This window comes from Martes martes, assembly GCF_963455335.1.
Source record: "Martes martes genome assembly, chromosome: 12".
In the NCBI taxonomy this organism is placed as follows: domain Eukaryota; kingdom Metazoa; phylum Chordata; class Mammalia; order Carnivora; family Mustelidae; genus Martes; species Martes martes.
This window is the reverse complement of record NC_137900.1, coordinates 75890368-75904755: the sequence shown is the minus strand read 5'-3', so window position 1 is coordinate 75904755 and position 14388 is coordinate 75890368. Positions and strand designations below refer to the sequence as shown.

Below are 14388 nucleotides of genomic sequence, written 5' to 3'. Positions count from 1 at the left end.
TATCACACACCCACATAACCAGCGCTCCAATCAAGACATAGGGTACTTCCAGCTCGCCACTTTGCAATCCTTACACCCCCCAAGGTCAGCTCTTCTTTGAAGGAATTCCTTCGGAGGTAGGAGCTTTACAGGCCCCATGCCTCATTTACCTGCGTAGTCATAAGGTTTCCTACCTGCGTGGCACACCACTCCTTGGCTCTTCCTCCATCTCTTACTGGGAGTTGAAGAGAGGGAGGTACCTGGGTGATGTGGGATGGGCTCCAGGGCAAGAGCCCTGGCGATGAGAACTTTGAGAGTCGAGGTCCTTGCCACAGAAAATGCGGAGGCATTGCCTGCACGGGAAACCTGTCCCTTGGAGAGGAAGGAGAAGGGTGAGGACCCTAGAAAGGATGGAGGAGCAGAGGCCCATGAAGTCCCAGGGGGGCTCTCAGTGGAGATCAGGAAGCTTCCGTGTTCTTCTGGCTGAGGGTGAGGGTGAGGGTTGGGAGGTGCTCTGGCCTTGGCTCATGCAAGTCCTTGGACCTGAAACGCTGTCTAAGTCCACCCTTGTCATCTTTCTGCTACTGGGGAAAGTTTCAAAATTCCTGAGGGTAGATTACGATCTCTCCTGGCACTCTGTGTATTTCCTAGAAGCACTTTTCATCGTTGTAATTGTCCATTTCCCGTGTGTGCTTATTTGAAGAACAGTGGTGTCCTCCCCTGGATCCATAGGTCCCCGAAGGTAGGGGCTGTGTGTCAGTTTTTCTCGTTATTGCATCCACAATACCTGCCACAGTTCCTGGTATACAGTAGGTGTGCAGTAAGTACTTAGGCGGTATTGAAGTAGGGAATGAATGTTCTTTCCCTATAAAACAATGGTGTCTGCGCGATGGGCATTTTTCTCCTTCATCCTTCAATCTCTCTTACTATCCTGGTGCCTCGAGTCCTTGCTGGGCATCATGCTTGCGGATTTCCCGGCAGCGGGCTGCAGTGACCAATTCTGAAAGGAAACTCCAAATTCTACCTTCGTGTGGCCAAGCCCCTGGGCGTCGGGCACCGTGAGGCACGGTGCAGTGAGGAACTGAGCATGCTTTCTGCCGGCTCGCAGCTCACCCCTCAGGACCCTCCACCGAGCCCCCCACCCTCCCACGGGCCACCTGCCTGCGCGCCTCCTGCGAGCGCGGACCCCCGCTGTACGGCGGAGCCTCGGTCAAGATGGCCGCGCCCGGCCGCTATACCCAGGGGCGCCGCCATGGCAGCCGCCGGACCCGCTGAGGCCGCACTTCCAGCCGCCGCCATGTCGGCCTCCGCCTGCGAGCGGATCCTCACAAAGCGGGAGAGCGTGGGCCGGAGGAGGAGTGCAGGGAAAGCCGAAGGGGCCGGGTGTCCTGCGGAGATGGCTGTGTCCGAGCCGGCGGGCAGCGCCGCGGTGAGTGCGATGGCGGGGCGGGGCGGCCTGGTGGTCGGAGGTGGTCTCATTGAGGGTCGGTGATTGGAGGGTGACTGTAGTCTCTGAGAGGAGCGATTTGGGAATTGGAGGCGATGCTCGAGGGCCTTCTGGCGGAGGAGGGGTCGTCTGCGCTCTGGGGGCGATTTGTGGGGGCAGTGATGGGGGCCCTGCGGGGTCTGCGGGTGCTACAGGTTATGATAATCCGTGTCGGGGAGATCTGCGGTGACAGGGATGCGGGGAGTTTGCGGCACTCATGGAAAGGCCAGAGTCTGGAAGGCTCTGGGGATCAGAAATAGGGGCTTTGTGGTGTGTCAGAGACTGGGGAGGTGTGTGGCAGCTTGTGATCTGTGGGAGCCAAGCGACTCTGGTGCCTGTGGTAGTTAGAGACTGGATTGTCCCTGTGTGTGTGCAGAGGTGCAGGGAGGTCCATTAGGAGTTTATCAGAATAGTTAAGAGATGATGATGGTTTAGGATAGGGAAATGCAGGGAAATGAAAAATCAGATCCAGAATACATCTAGAGATGAGCCAGTAAGACTTACTGATGAGTTGATATGAGACATGGGGGAAGAGAAGAATCAAGAGTTACATCTCGACTTTTGGCTTAAGGCACTGGATAAAGGGGTTTCCCTTTTGAGAAAGGGTTGTGTTGGAGACAACCAGATTTGGTGGATATAAATGGGAGCCAGAGTGGATGACCGTGGTTCTGTTTTGGCCAAGTCAAGATGCCCATTACATGTCCAAGCAGAGAACGAGTAGTTGTTAAATGTATGAATCTAGAACTTAGGAAGGGTTTGGGCTAGAGAATCCATATGTGAAAGGCTTCAGCATAGAGGTGGTATTTAAAGCCACGAGATTGGATGAGATCACTGAGGAAGGGAAGGCAGCTAGAGAAGAAAAGTGGGACCAAGGACAGATCTCAGACATTTAGAGGTTTGGTAGAGTGGCGGGGGGAGGGAAAGGAGAATGAGGAGTAGTAGCCACTGAGATAGGATAAAAAATGTAAATGTGGTGTCAAAGAAGCATAAACAAGAAAACTTTTCAAGACAATATGAGTTGTGTTGTCACAATTGTGTCATATGCTCTTGTGAGTCCCAGACACGTGACTGCAAAGCTTTGAGTTTGGTGAGATGTAGCTCAATGGTTATTTTGATTGATTAGAGCTTTTTCAGTGGAGTGATGGGATAAAAAATCCCGTTGGAATGAGTTGAAAGAATGGAGGTAATGAAGTAGAGACAGCAGGTATAGACCACACCAGGAATTTTGCTGATAAAGGGAGCAAATACACTGACATTAGATGGGACATGAGATTAAGAAATGGTTTTCACTAGATGAATTGATATTAAAGCAACTTTGTATGTCAGTAGGAATGATTGAGTAGAAAGGGAAAAATAGGTGGTAAAAAAGAGAAAAGAGGTTAATTGCAGAGGGTGAATTCCTTGAGAAGGCTGTTGGGGTTGGGATCTAGAGCATAAGTGGAGAAACTGGCTTTAGGTGGGAGAAGGAACACTTCCTCCATTTTAATAGAAAGGAGACAGATGATAGGGGTTTTGGAAACAGATTGGTGGAATTGGTGGTAACAAGGCAAGGTAGTGCTTGCCCATTTACACTTTCTCTTTGAAAGTATATTTGAAAGTGAATTTATCAGCTGAGAATGGGAAAGTAGCAGATGCTGGAGATTTCAGAGAGAAAGAGGAGAATGTTTGGAATAACCATCTTGGAAAGAGGAACAGGAAACTCTCAGTATTGGATTCCCATTTGCGATACATGTTATAAACCTGAATTGGGTCCAGGCAACACAGTTGTTTGATTTTTCTCTCTTGGAATGTTCAGCTGCAAGATTGCAGGCAGAGATTAAGAGGAGAGTTGAGTTTGATTAAGTTTGAGGCTTTGCTAGGTAAGTACAGTGGAGAAGAAAACGGGCAAGGAAGTTAAAGCTGTTTTCCAGGGAGTGCGTATGGTGTTAGAACAAAGAATCTAGGCAAGAGGGAAGAAAAGTAAGGCCATGTGGTGATGGAAGATTGTGAAAAAGTGGCTAGGATCAATGGCTATGGGGGCTGAATGCTTTTGGAGAATTATTGGCATGGAAGTAGTAGAGGAAGTAGGGTGGCAGCATAGGAAACAATGGTTGGGGATAGAATGTTTTCAGTAAAGCGGTGCTGCCATGGTATGTGGCAAGGTTTAAGGAATGGATGGCTGATGAGTAGGTGGCTGAGTCTGGGTGTGAGAAAAGATTTTGGGGAGTCAGGAGAGAGAAAGGCCAGGCTGTGGAATGGCTCCTCTACATTGATGTAGCGAGAGTGCCGGAGCTGGGATGAAGAGGAACGTGGTAGTCAAGTTTTCAGTGAACAAGGAAGAATGACTGTGCACAAAAGTTGACCTAAGTGGCCCCAAAGAGCATCCTTAGAAAAGTCTGCTTGCAAGGTTGACCTTTAGCTGATGTCTGAGAACTTAGACTTCAGGAGGCGTCCCATCATTTCCAGAAATGATAAAAGTGGCTCACTGTGCCTAAACTAGGTCAACAATGTGGTTTATGCCGAGCTCCTGATTTCCTTCTGGAAATCCAAGATCTTTGTATGTGCCAGGCAGGGGGTGGCTATGAGTGCCACTGAGTCTCCGCTGTCCTTCCTTGGGAAACATTTCACGCGTGTTCTCACAACTTACGTCTGGAGGAATCAAGTATGTCCTGTGTGACTCAGATACTTGTGTCTGGCTTCTGTAGACTTTACCCCACCCACCATTTCCTTAGCCGTTTTTTTTTTTTTTTTAAGATTTTATTTATTCATTTGTCAGAGAGAGAGAGCGAGAGCGAGAGAGAGCGAGCATACAAGCAGGCAGAGTGGCAGGCAGAGGGGGAGAGAGAAGCGGGCTCCCCACCGAGCAAGGAGCCCGATGCGGGACTCGATCCCAGGACACTGGGATCATGACCTGAGCTGAAGGTAGCAGCTTAACCCACTGAGCCACCCAGGCATCCCTCCTTAGCTGGTTTTGCTGTGTGTTCCTCTGCTGTACTAAATCATAGCTACGGGTACAACTATATGCTGAGTCCTGTGGGTTTGCCTAGTGAATCATTGAACCAGAGGATTAATGGTTTAAAATCTCGTGATATTCTTTTTTTTTAAAAAGATTTTATTTATTTATTTGACAGACATAGATCACAAGTAGGCAGAGCAGCAGGCAGAGAGAGGAGGAAGCAGGCTCTCCACTGAGCAGGGAGCCCAATGCGGGGCTCGATCCCAGGACCCTGAGATCATGACCTGAGCCGAAGGCAGAGGCTTTAACCTACTGAGCCACCCAGGCGCCCCATAAAATCTCGTGATATTCTAAACATGATAGGGATTTTGAAAGATGTATGAAAAATGGTTAAAAGTCATCATTTACCTCATCTTCAAGCCCTGAGGTACAGGAGTCATGGTTGGGCTGCAACAAACAACCTCGGCTAGGAAACCTTGTAAGGGAGCAGGGTTCTCAGGAGACGGGTAGATTTCAGGTAAAGCGAGCAGGTGAATACAATGGCCGAAGACGTTGAAGGCATAGCGCAGTGATTAGGGTTTCTGTAAAGGCCACTGTTGGTGGAGTTCTGTTGGTGTCAGTGATTGGGGATTGGTAGGATAGGGGTTTGGGGTCATATCAGAGATAGACTGTGTTCCATGGGTATCAGTATTTAGAGGAGCCCTGGGAATACGTGATTGGAATGTTTGGGGAGTGATTGGGGGAAATCTGTTGCTGTCAGTGATCGGCAAGTTTGTTGGGATCAGTCATTTGGAATTAACGCCAGTGATTGGGAGCCCAGTGGCAATCAATAAGGGAGCTTATTAGAAATCAATGACTGGAGGTCTGTAGAGGTTACAAATTGTTGACATATGGCAGCTAATTGATTGGTGGCTTGTGGAGGTGGGGGGTCACTTTTCAACGTGAGATAAATATGTTTGAACGTGCATTCCTCGGTGGCAAAATTCTCCAGTACCTGTGTCATCCTCCTCTCACCTGCCTAATAAGAGGAGAATCTTTACCATGCTTTAATTTCTCCCTCATCCCCCACCCCTACCAGTTGTAATTCTGCTTATTTTTCTTACGTTACACCTCTTGATTTTAAGGATACTTTTATAACAGTTGTACAAGAACATTATCAAGTTACTTGGATATAACTAGACATTTGACAGGTTTTATTATTCATAGTTCTTTCTTGTATATTTCATCTTTCCCAATCTTGAGATCTTTATTCTAATGCACTTTTCCTTTTTTAAAAAATCATTCCTTTCCTCCTCCTCCTCCTCTTCCATGTCCCTTTCCTTCTCTTTATTTCTTTTTTTCCCTTCTCTTTATTTATAAAGCACAAAAGCGATAGACTTTCTGCATCCTTACATGCCTAAAATATGTTATTTTTGGTTCCAAACATGAATGATCTTTTGGCTGGTTATAAAAATCAAGGGTCTTGATTCTACCTCAGAACTCTATTCCATTGTCTTTTGTTATAGAAGAAAAGATAAAGACTAATTCTTTTGTTTTTGGTAATTTTCTTTCTCTCTGATAATTGTATGATTTTTTTATCCTCTTGAATACACAAATTTCCAATGGGACTGTCATTTTGGGGCTGCTACAACAAAGTACTATTGACTGGGTAGCTTATAAACAGCAGAAAATTATTTCTGACCGTTCTGAAGGCTCAAAGTCCCAGGATAAGGGTGCCAACATGGTTGGGATGTGGTGAGACCTTCTGCCAGGCTGCAGACTTTTTGTTGTATCCTCACTTGGCAGAGAGAGCAGAGAGGAAGCAAGCTGTCTTATGACTCTTATAAGAGCATTAATCCCATTCATGGAGACTACACCTGCATGCACTCATCTAATTCTAATTACTTCCCACAGGCCCTCTCTCCTAATGCCATCACATTGGAGGGTAGGGTTTCAACATATGAGTTTTGGGGATACACAGATATTCAGTCCTTAACAGGGACATTTCTTAATATGATATTTGTTTCTCAAAAAAAAAATGCAGATGTGGGTGAAGAATTAGTATCCTATATAATATGATCAACATTGAATGGTTGAGGTAAGAGCAAATCATTATCTCGTGCAAATCACCCATTAATGTGGATAACATTAGACTGAATAGGAATATTGCTATTACAGGGATCGGTAACATTCAAAGATGTGACTATGGCCTTTACCCAGAAGGAATGGGAGCGACTAGATCCTGCTCAGAGGGACCTGTATAAGGATGTGATGCTGGAGAACTACAGCAACCTTGCCTCAATGGGTAAGGACAATTCTTTCATAATTCAAAATGTGTCCACTGTAATACCTTCTCTCTGAAGTTCTTGATAAGTTTGGCCTTGGCTATTATGAATTGAAGAGTTTTAATCTCTTTGGGTATGAGGTAGGATATTTGCGTCCCTGTCTCCAAAATGGAAGGTCTACTTAGACGGGGTACATGAGCAATCACACTGTGAAAGTTCAGAAGCCGTATATTCTCTCCCACCCTCCCTCCCTCCCTCCCTTCCTTCCTTCCCTCTCTCTTCCTCCTTCCCTCCCTTTCTTCCCTTCCTTCCCTCCCAACCCTCCCTTCCCTCTCTTTCCTCTCCTCTCTCACCTCTCCTCTTAGAAGCCATATATATATATATATATATATATATATTTACACACACACACATATATATATATATGTGTGTGTGTGTATATATGTGTGTGTGTGTGTATATATATATATGTGTGTGTGTGTGTGTGTGTGTGTGTATATATATATATACACACATACATATTCTTTATCCTCTCAGGGTTCTGAGTCCAAATATTAGGGCTTGATTTCTGGGATGTTTGTTTTCCTAACACTCAATTTTTGCCATTTCTTATGAGCAGGGTTTCAAGCTCCCAAACCAGACATGATCTCCAAGTTGGAAAAAGGAGAAGAGCCGTGGTTGGGGAAGGGCAAAAGACCCAGACAAGGCGGTCCCAGTGAAATAGCAAGACCCAAGCAAACAGGAACCAATGGAAGTAAGTTTCTAGTTTTTTGGTGATCCTTTGGAATTCTTCAATGAATTATTTATTTTTAAAATCTTCTTCAAGATCCTATACCCTTTTTTCTTAACCAGGAGTAGCAGTTGGAAAATATGAGAATTTCTTGGGGAGGAAGAGTTCAAACTACAAATGTTCTTTAACCTTAGAGATTCTAATCTGTCTTCCATCTATGAACCTCTACACGTGTGAGGCTGAGGTTCATTTTAGTTGTAAGCCAGTCCTACTCATGGGAGTTAGCTTATACCACTTGTATCAGTTAGCTTAGGCTAAGTTATGCTCTATTAAGGAATGACCCCTAAATCTTAGTGGCTTCCAACAAGAAAGATTTGTTTCTTGTTCACTCGGTAGCCTTATCCCGCATAATGCTTTGGCCCTATACTGAAAGAGCAGTCCCTATTTGGCAAATTCTGGTCTCATGGCAGAAGGAAAGAAGAATGAGTAGAACCACTCTTCACATCACTGATTGGAAGTGGTCGATAATCCCTTTCTGTTCACATTTCATTGGTTAATCGGTTAGAGAAGATCACCTGGCTTCTCCTAAGTTCAGCAGGGTAGGAATGTATAATCCTTCTAGAGGGAGGATTCGAGGGACCATGCAATGGGTCTGGGAGGTACAGTCTTTCCACAGGGAACAGTAATATGTCTGCCACACCATTTGTATTGTGGTAGGAAAAAAGGGGAAAACCAGAGCTCTGAACCTCTGGTACCAGCCCCTCAGATGCCTAACTGACCCTTCCTCATTAATTGTCTTTCCTCATCCATGCTGTCCATCACTCAGCTTCCAGAAGGAGCAGTTCTCAGAATCCCATTACTGCTTACCTTATTTAAAGCAGGGCTGTTTTTTATTTTATTCTGTTCCCCCAATATCCTCAGTGTTTTCCCTTCATCACTCAAACTCTGGGACTCCATGGTATCACGTTTCTCTCCTTATGTGTTCAAACCTTCTTAGATCCATCCTCTTACCAAATCTCTTGGCATGATTCTCCCCTGCCTTTAATTACTTTCCATGTCCCTCCTTTTCACTGTGAAATGCTCTAACCCCATAGTGCATCATTATTTCCATTTACTCATTAACCTGTGCAGTCAAATCCCACAGAATTCATGCCTATATGTGAATTTCTGGCTTTAAAGTAACCACTGCTTACCTTTCAGTGCATATTTTGGCAGTTTCAGTCAGCATGAAATTCTTGCCTACCTGGCTTGAATTCTATCACTTGAATCTGGCCTTCTAAGTGCTTCTTTACATTTATTTCACCAGATTCTCTTCCTTCTCACTTTGCTGAAGTGTTCCTAAGGTTTTGTCTTCTACTCTGTCTTCCTTTTTTTTTTTTTTCCTACGGTATTTCCCTCAAAAGAATCAAGATATTTATTGTACCCTGGTGAGTTCTAAGGTAAATTGATCTTGTCCAGATAAATCTCCAGTTTCTTCATGTTGCACTCATATTTTACCTGCTTACGGGAAAGCCCAGTCTCACCGTATCAGAAATGGAAAGCTTTGTCTCTCTGTCTTTTTTTGTAAATTAGAGCTTCCTTTCACCTTCCCTATTTTTATCAGAGTCTGCTTTGATTTGAGGCCTGTCTACCTCAGAATTCCTGTGAATCTCTGCCTTTTCTTTTACTGTCCTCTCCTCAGTTCCTGGGTTGTTTGTTTTCTTCAGTTCTCAGACATCACTCAAATCAGGTGTATATTATCTCATACCTAAGTTGCTCCAATTCTTCAGCTGATTTGTTGGATCCATTTTTTTTTTTTACAATTCATCTTTGATGTTGCCACCAAATATTAAAATATTCAATTATTGTTTATATCACAATAGTCCCGTCAAAAGCAGAATGTTTACTATATATATATATTTTTTTTAAAGATTTTATTTATTTATTTGAGAGAGAGAGAGAGAGAGCGAGCATGGGAGGAGAGAGGTCAGCAGGAGAAGCAGACTCCCTGCCAAACAGGGAGCCCGATGTGGGACTCGATCTCGGGACTCCAGGATCATGACCTGAGCCAAAGGCAGTCGCTTAACCAACTGAGCCACCCAGGCGCCCCTACAATATATTTTTAAGTGTCCAAGTGTCCTCTGAATTTTCTGGGACTCCATGAGTTTCCTGAAACCAGAGGGACTAGTCCTTCGAATGACAAATGAAGAGACCTCATGGAGCTTTGATTCATCCATTAGTGGCTCCAATTTTGGCTATGTTCACTTTTCTCTCCGATACTTGGTGTTACACTAAAAAATTGTCCTGGTAGTCATCTAATACATCTTTGTCATTGCTGCAGTAACTTTCTTCTTGGTTCAGGTTCTTAGGTAGTACTTGGAGTTTCTTCAAGGAAAGACTGTTCTATTCCCTCTAATGATTTGCTGAGTCTAGTGAACAATATGCTTCAGTTTCTGAAGTTACAGTCATTTTAGCTTAAAAGTCATGTTTTAGTTGTTGTCTCAGATTCAGGAAAAGCTTACAGCCTTAAACCCATGCTCTGTCAGACCCAACTCTCCTAGTATTACCTTATTATTATACCATTTCATTAGTTCAGTTTCCTCTCCACCTCCCACGGTAAATGTCTCTCACAGGGCTTTATATATTTTCATGTTGGCCAATCTCCATGATTATAAGGGGTTCTTATAATGTTGCACCTCAAGGGGAAAGGTTTGAGTTTTGGTCCCTTTCTTCCTAGAAAGAGATTTGCCTCTATTCTTTCCAGCATCCTTGGGCATTGGAAGAGACCACCTTTGTCATGCTCTTGTTATATTCTTTCCCCCAAAATGCTTGCATCACTTAAAATTTCCTAAATGGAAAAGCAGCTGGCAACTCTACTTCTTCCTACTCTATCTATACTACTATATCTATACTTACAAAAATTGATCTTTTACTCCATGGGAACTAATCTCTTAAGAGTCCTTGATGAAAGGAATAGTATTTCCTGGCTATGTTGAAATACCATGACTCTTTTCTGTTTGATCCCAGTTTTCACTTTCATGTAATGTTCCTTTATCACCCAGGCAGCTATTCAGTTTCTCTCTCTCTCTCTCTCTTTCTTGGAGACTCCTATCGGCTTTTCTCTTTGCATCTGTTTAATTCCCACCCTAAAGATTTTTCTGCTTTTCCATACATATAACTGAAAAAAGTCACCTCAAAATGGTAGTCTCAACTCTTTAAGTTTTTGGATTTTTACACATGTAGTATCCATACCTAGCTAAAAGAAGTTTTTGAATTTCAGTTCTAAATTCTTAGGAGAGAGAATATTATTGGTCTAGGTAGGGCTCTTTGTTTATCACCAACCAGTCAATTGTTTTCAACCAGGGCTTGGATCATATGGTTCACACGTGGTTGCTGCCATATGTCAGTGTGGGTGTGGTGGTCTCAGAGAAGGAAGACACACACTGGGAAGGTATCTTAAAATATGTCATTGTATAATGTATGGAGGGAAGGATGTGAGCAATCATTTAAAGCTAAGAATCAGTTTAAAATTAGTAATTAGTGGAGTGCCTGGGTGGCGCAGTGGGTTAAGCCTCTTCCTTCGGCTCAGGTCATGATCTCAGGGTCCTGGGATCGATCCCCACATCAGGCTGTCTGCTCAGTGGGGAGCCTGCTTCTCCCTCTCTCTCTGCCTGCCTCTCTGCCTACTTGTGAGCTCTCTCTCTCTGTCAAATAAATAAATAAAATTATTTTAAAAAATAAATAAATAAATAAAATTATTTCTAAAAATTGATAATTGGTAATTAGTAGAGTGAGCTGGCAGAAACAAAGGTATGCTCCATACTTCCATAAGAGGAGGAAGATTCCTAGTGGACACCATGGTTTGAGCCAGGTGTGTCTCCAACTGTGACCATGGAGAGTTGAATTAATATAGTACAGGCTGTGGGAGCCAAATACTATGGATGGACTGGCTGTTATCAAAGCTGGGATGCTTGGGCTGAGGAGAAACCTCAAAAATATCAACTACAATCACAAGCTCTTTTAACTTCATCTGTTACCTAGTCACTGTTCCTTGTGTTTATTCTACCCCCCATCCCATGCTGCAAGGTCATATTTATGAACAGGCAAAGTTTTATCTAATTACTATTGTCAATTAACTTTTCTTGTTTTTCCTACAGCACTTTCCCCTCAAGTCCAAGAAGTTAGGGCCGTTTGCACTTGATATTTCACTCACTTTGGGATACTAGACCTGAGTAAAGATGCAGCCCCACAATAGGGCTTTTCTTTTGTAAGTTATATTCCAGTATATGAGAGGACAAAGACTCACAAGAATGTCTTATTGAATTCCATTTTAGATGAAGTCCAACAGGGTAATGACCAGCTAGAGAACCACCAGGAATCTCAAAACAAACTCTGTAAGGAAGTTGCATTCAAGAGAAAAGGTCTGACTAAGAAGAAAGGCCGTGAATGTAGTTCACTGGGGGAAAAAAGTGTGAGTACAAAACATGTTCCTTCAAAAAAAAGGCTTAAATTTGATTCACATGGAAAGAGTTTGAAACAGAATTCAGATTTACCTGGTCATATAAGAAACTATGCAAAAAAGAAACCTAATGTAGCTAAAGAGCACAAGAAATCATTCAGCCATAGCTTACCTGATACAAAGAAAGACAAAAATCAAGCTGGAAAGAAACAAAAATTATCCAACCATAGCTTATCTAATAAGCATGACAAAACTCAAACTGGCAAGAAACATGAGAAATCAGCTCATCATAGCTTATCCGATACTAAACAGGACAAAATTCAAACTGGAAAGAAACATGAGAAATCATCCAGCCATAGCTCATCTCCTACTAAGTGTGACAAAACTCAAGCTAAAGCAAAACCCTATGAATGTAATCAATGTGGGAAGGTTCTCAGCCATAAACAAGGACTCATTGACCATCAGAGAATTCATACTGGAGAGAAACCATATGAATGTAATGAATGTGGGATAGCCTTTAGCCAAAAGTCACACCTTGTTGTACATCAAAGAACTCACACTGGAGAAAAACCGTATGAATGTATTCAGTGTGGCAAAGCCCACAGTCATAAACATGCCCTGACTGACCATCTGAGAGTTCATACTGGGGAAAAACCCTATAAATGTACTGAATGTGGGAAAACCTTTAGACACAGCTCAAATCTTATTCAACATGTGAGATCTCATACAGGTGAGAAGCCCTATGAATGTAAGGAATGTGGAAAATCCTTTAGGTATAACTCATCTCTTACTGAGCATGTGAGAACTCATACGGGTGAAATACCATATGAATGTAATGAATGTGGAAAGGCTTTTAAGTATAGCTCATCTCTTACTAAACATATGAGAATTCATACAGGTGAAAAACCCTTTGAATGTAATGAATGTGGGAAAGCTTTCAGCAAGAAGTCACACCTCATTATACATCAAAGAACTCATACTAAGGAGAAGCCCTATAAATGCAATGAATGTGGAAAAGCATTTGGACATAGCTCTTCTCTTACTTACCACATGAGAACTCATACAGGTGAAAGTCCTTTTGAATGTAATCAGTGTGGGAAGGCCTTCAAACAGATTGAAGGCCTTACTCAACATCAGAGAGTTCATACTGGGGAGAAACCCTTTGAATGTAATGAATGTGGGAAAGCTTTTAGCCAAAAGTCGCACCTCATTGTACATCAGAGAACTCATACTGGGGAGAAACCTTTTGAATGTAATGAATGTGGAAAGGCTTTCAATGTGAAGTCACAACTTGTTATACATCAGAGATCCCACACTGGAGAGAAACCCTATGAATGTAATGAATGTGGAAAAGCTTTCAAACAAAATGCATCCCTTACCAAACATGTGAAAACTCATTCAGAAGAAAAAATCTCATGAGTGAAATAAATGTGGGAAATCAAATGAAATGCATCCCTTACCAAACATGTGAAAACTCATTCAGAAGAAAATCTCATAGTAAAATAAATGTGGGAAATCTTTTAATTCAAACTAAAGGTTTTATTTAATCTTAGTAGGATTCTGAATTTTAAGGATGTTAGAAAGCCTTTAATAAGAAGTCACACCTAATTACACATGAGAGAATTTGAAAGTGAATCTTATGTAGAAGAAATGGATGATACCAACCTTTCATAAAAAACATTGTTTTAAAAGTAATTATTAATTATTTATATATTCAGACCTAAATATAAAGCTTTAAAAATCATTAATTAGCTGAATAATCAGAGCAATAGAGAAACAAATTACATATGCTGACAATTCCCGAGTTGCTTGAGTGGATGTACTTAAGTTCCATATATGAGAACTGAATTTGCATATCTGTTCATTTCCATGTATAAGTGTGTCTGGCCACTGGTATGAGCCTCGTCTTTGATATTATCACCTAACCCTTTTTTAATGTCTTGTTAGCTTCTACATCAGCTGGAAACTTTCTAAAAGTTATTTATTTAAAAAATAGTAACACAAAATTAAGAAAAAAATAAAAGAAAGCAGCTGAGGATAGGGACATCATTCTCTACCAGCACCTGTGTATTGTTAAGTGAAAAAAGCAGGTCGCTGAACTGTGTGTATAGTATGTTCCCACTTATGTACAAAAGGGTGTGTTTACCTGTCCCTCTCTGTCTATGTATGTATGTATGTATGTATACATATATTTGTATGTTAATAGACTTGGTTTGAAAAAATATAGAAGAAACTTTATAGTGGTTGTCATGAACAAAAGAGTACAGGAGTGGGGACTAGGATGGGAGGGAGACCTCCTTTTTATTATATACTGTTTGAATTTTTAAATAATGTACATGTGTTATTTTCACAATTAAAATCTTTTTAATATGCGTACATCAACACTGATTAATATTTTCACTGAGCTCACTCCGTGGTGGTGTTTGATGAAGTGTCTATGCCTGTTATGAAGGGTGATGAATCTGAGGATATGCTACTAAACTTGAAATTGAATTCACAAAGACTTTTCCTATCCAACACTCATCTTTTTATTACAATAATGAATTGCAATTGTAA

General features: G+C 42.2%; 1 protein-coding gene across 1 annotated transcript; it reads left to right on the top strand.

The window, feature by feature from the left end:
• The first annotated feature begins 1180 nt into the window (after positions 1-1180).
• Positions 1181-13819, top strand: ZFP37 (ZFP37 zinc finger protein). Its single transcript, XM_080819837.1, has 4 exons — positions 1181-1408; positions 6558-6684; positions 7284-7418; positions 11708-13819. The coding sequence occupies exons 1-4, from the start codon at positions 1232-1234 to the stop codon at positions 13249-13251; spliced, it is 1983 nt and encodes a 660-aa protein (XP_080675963.1). The 5' UTR covers positions 1181-1231; the 3' UTR covers positions 13252-13819.
• Positions 13820-14388: the final 569 nt, after the last annotated feature.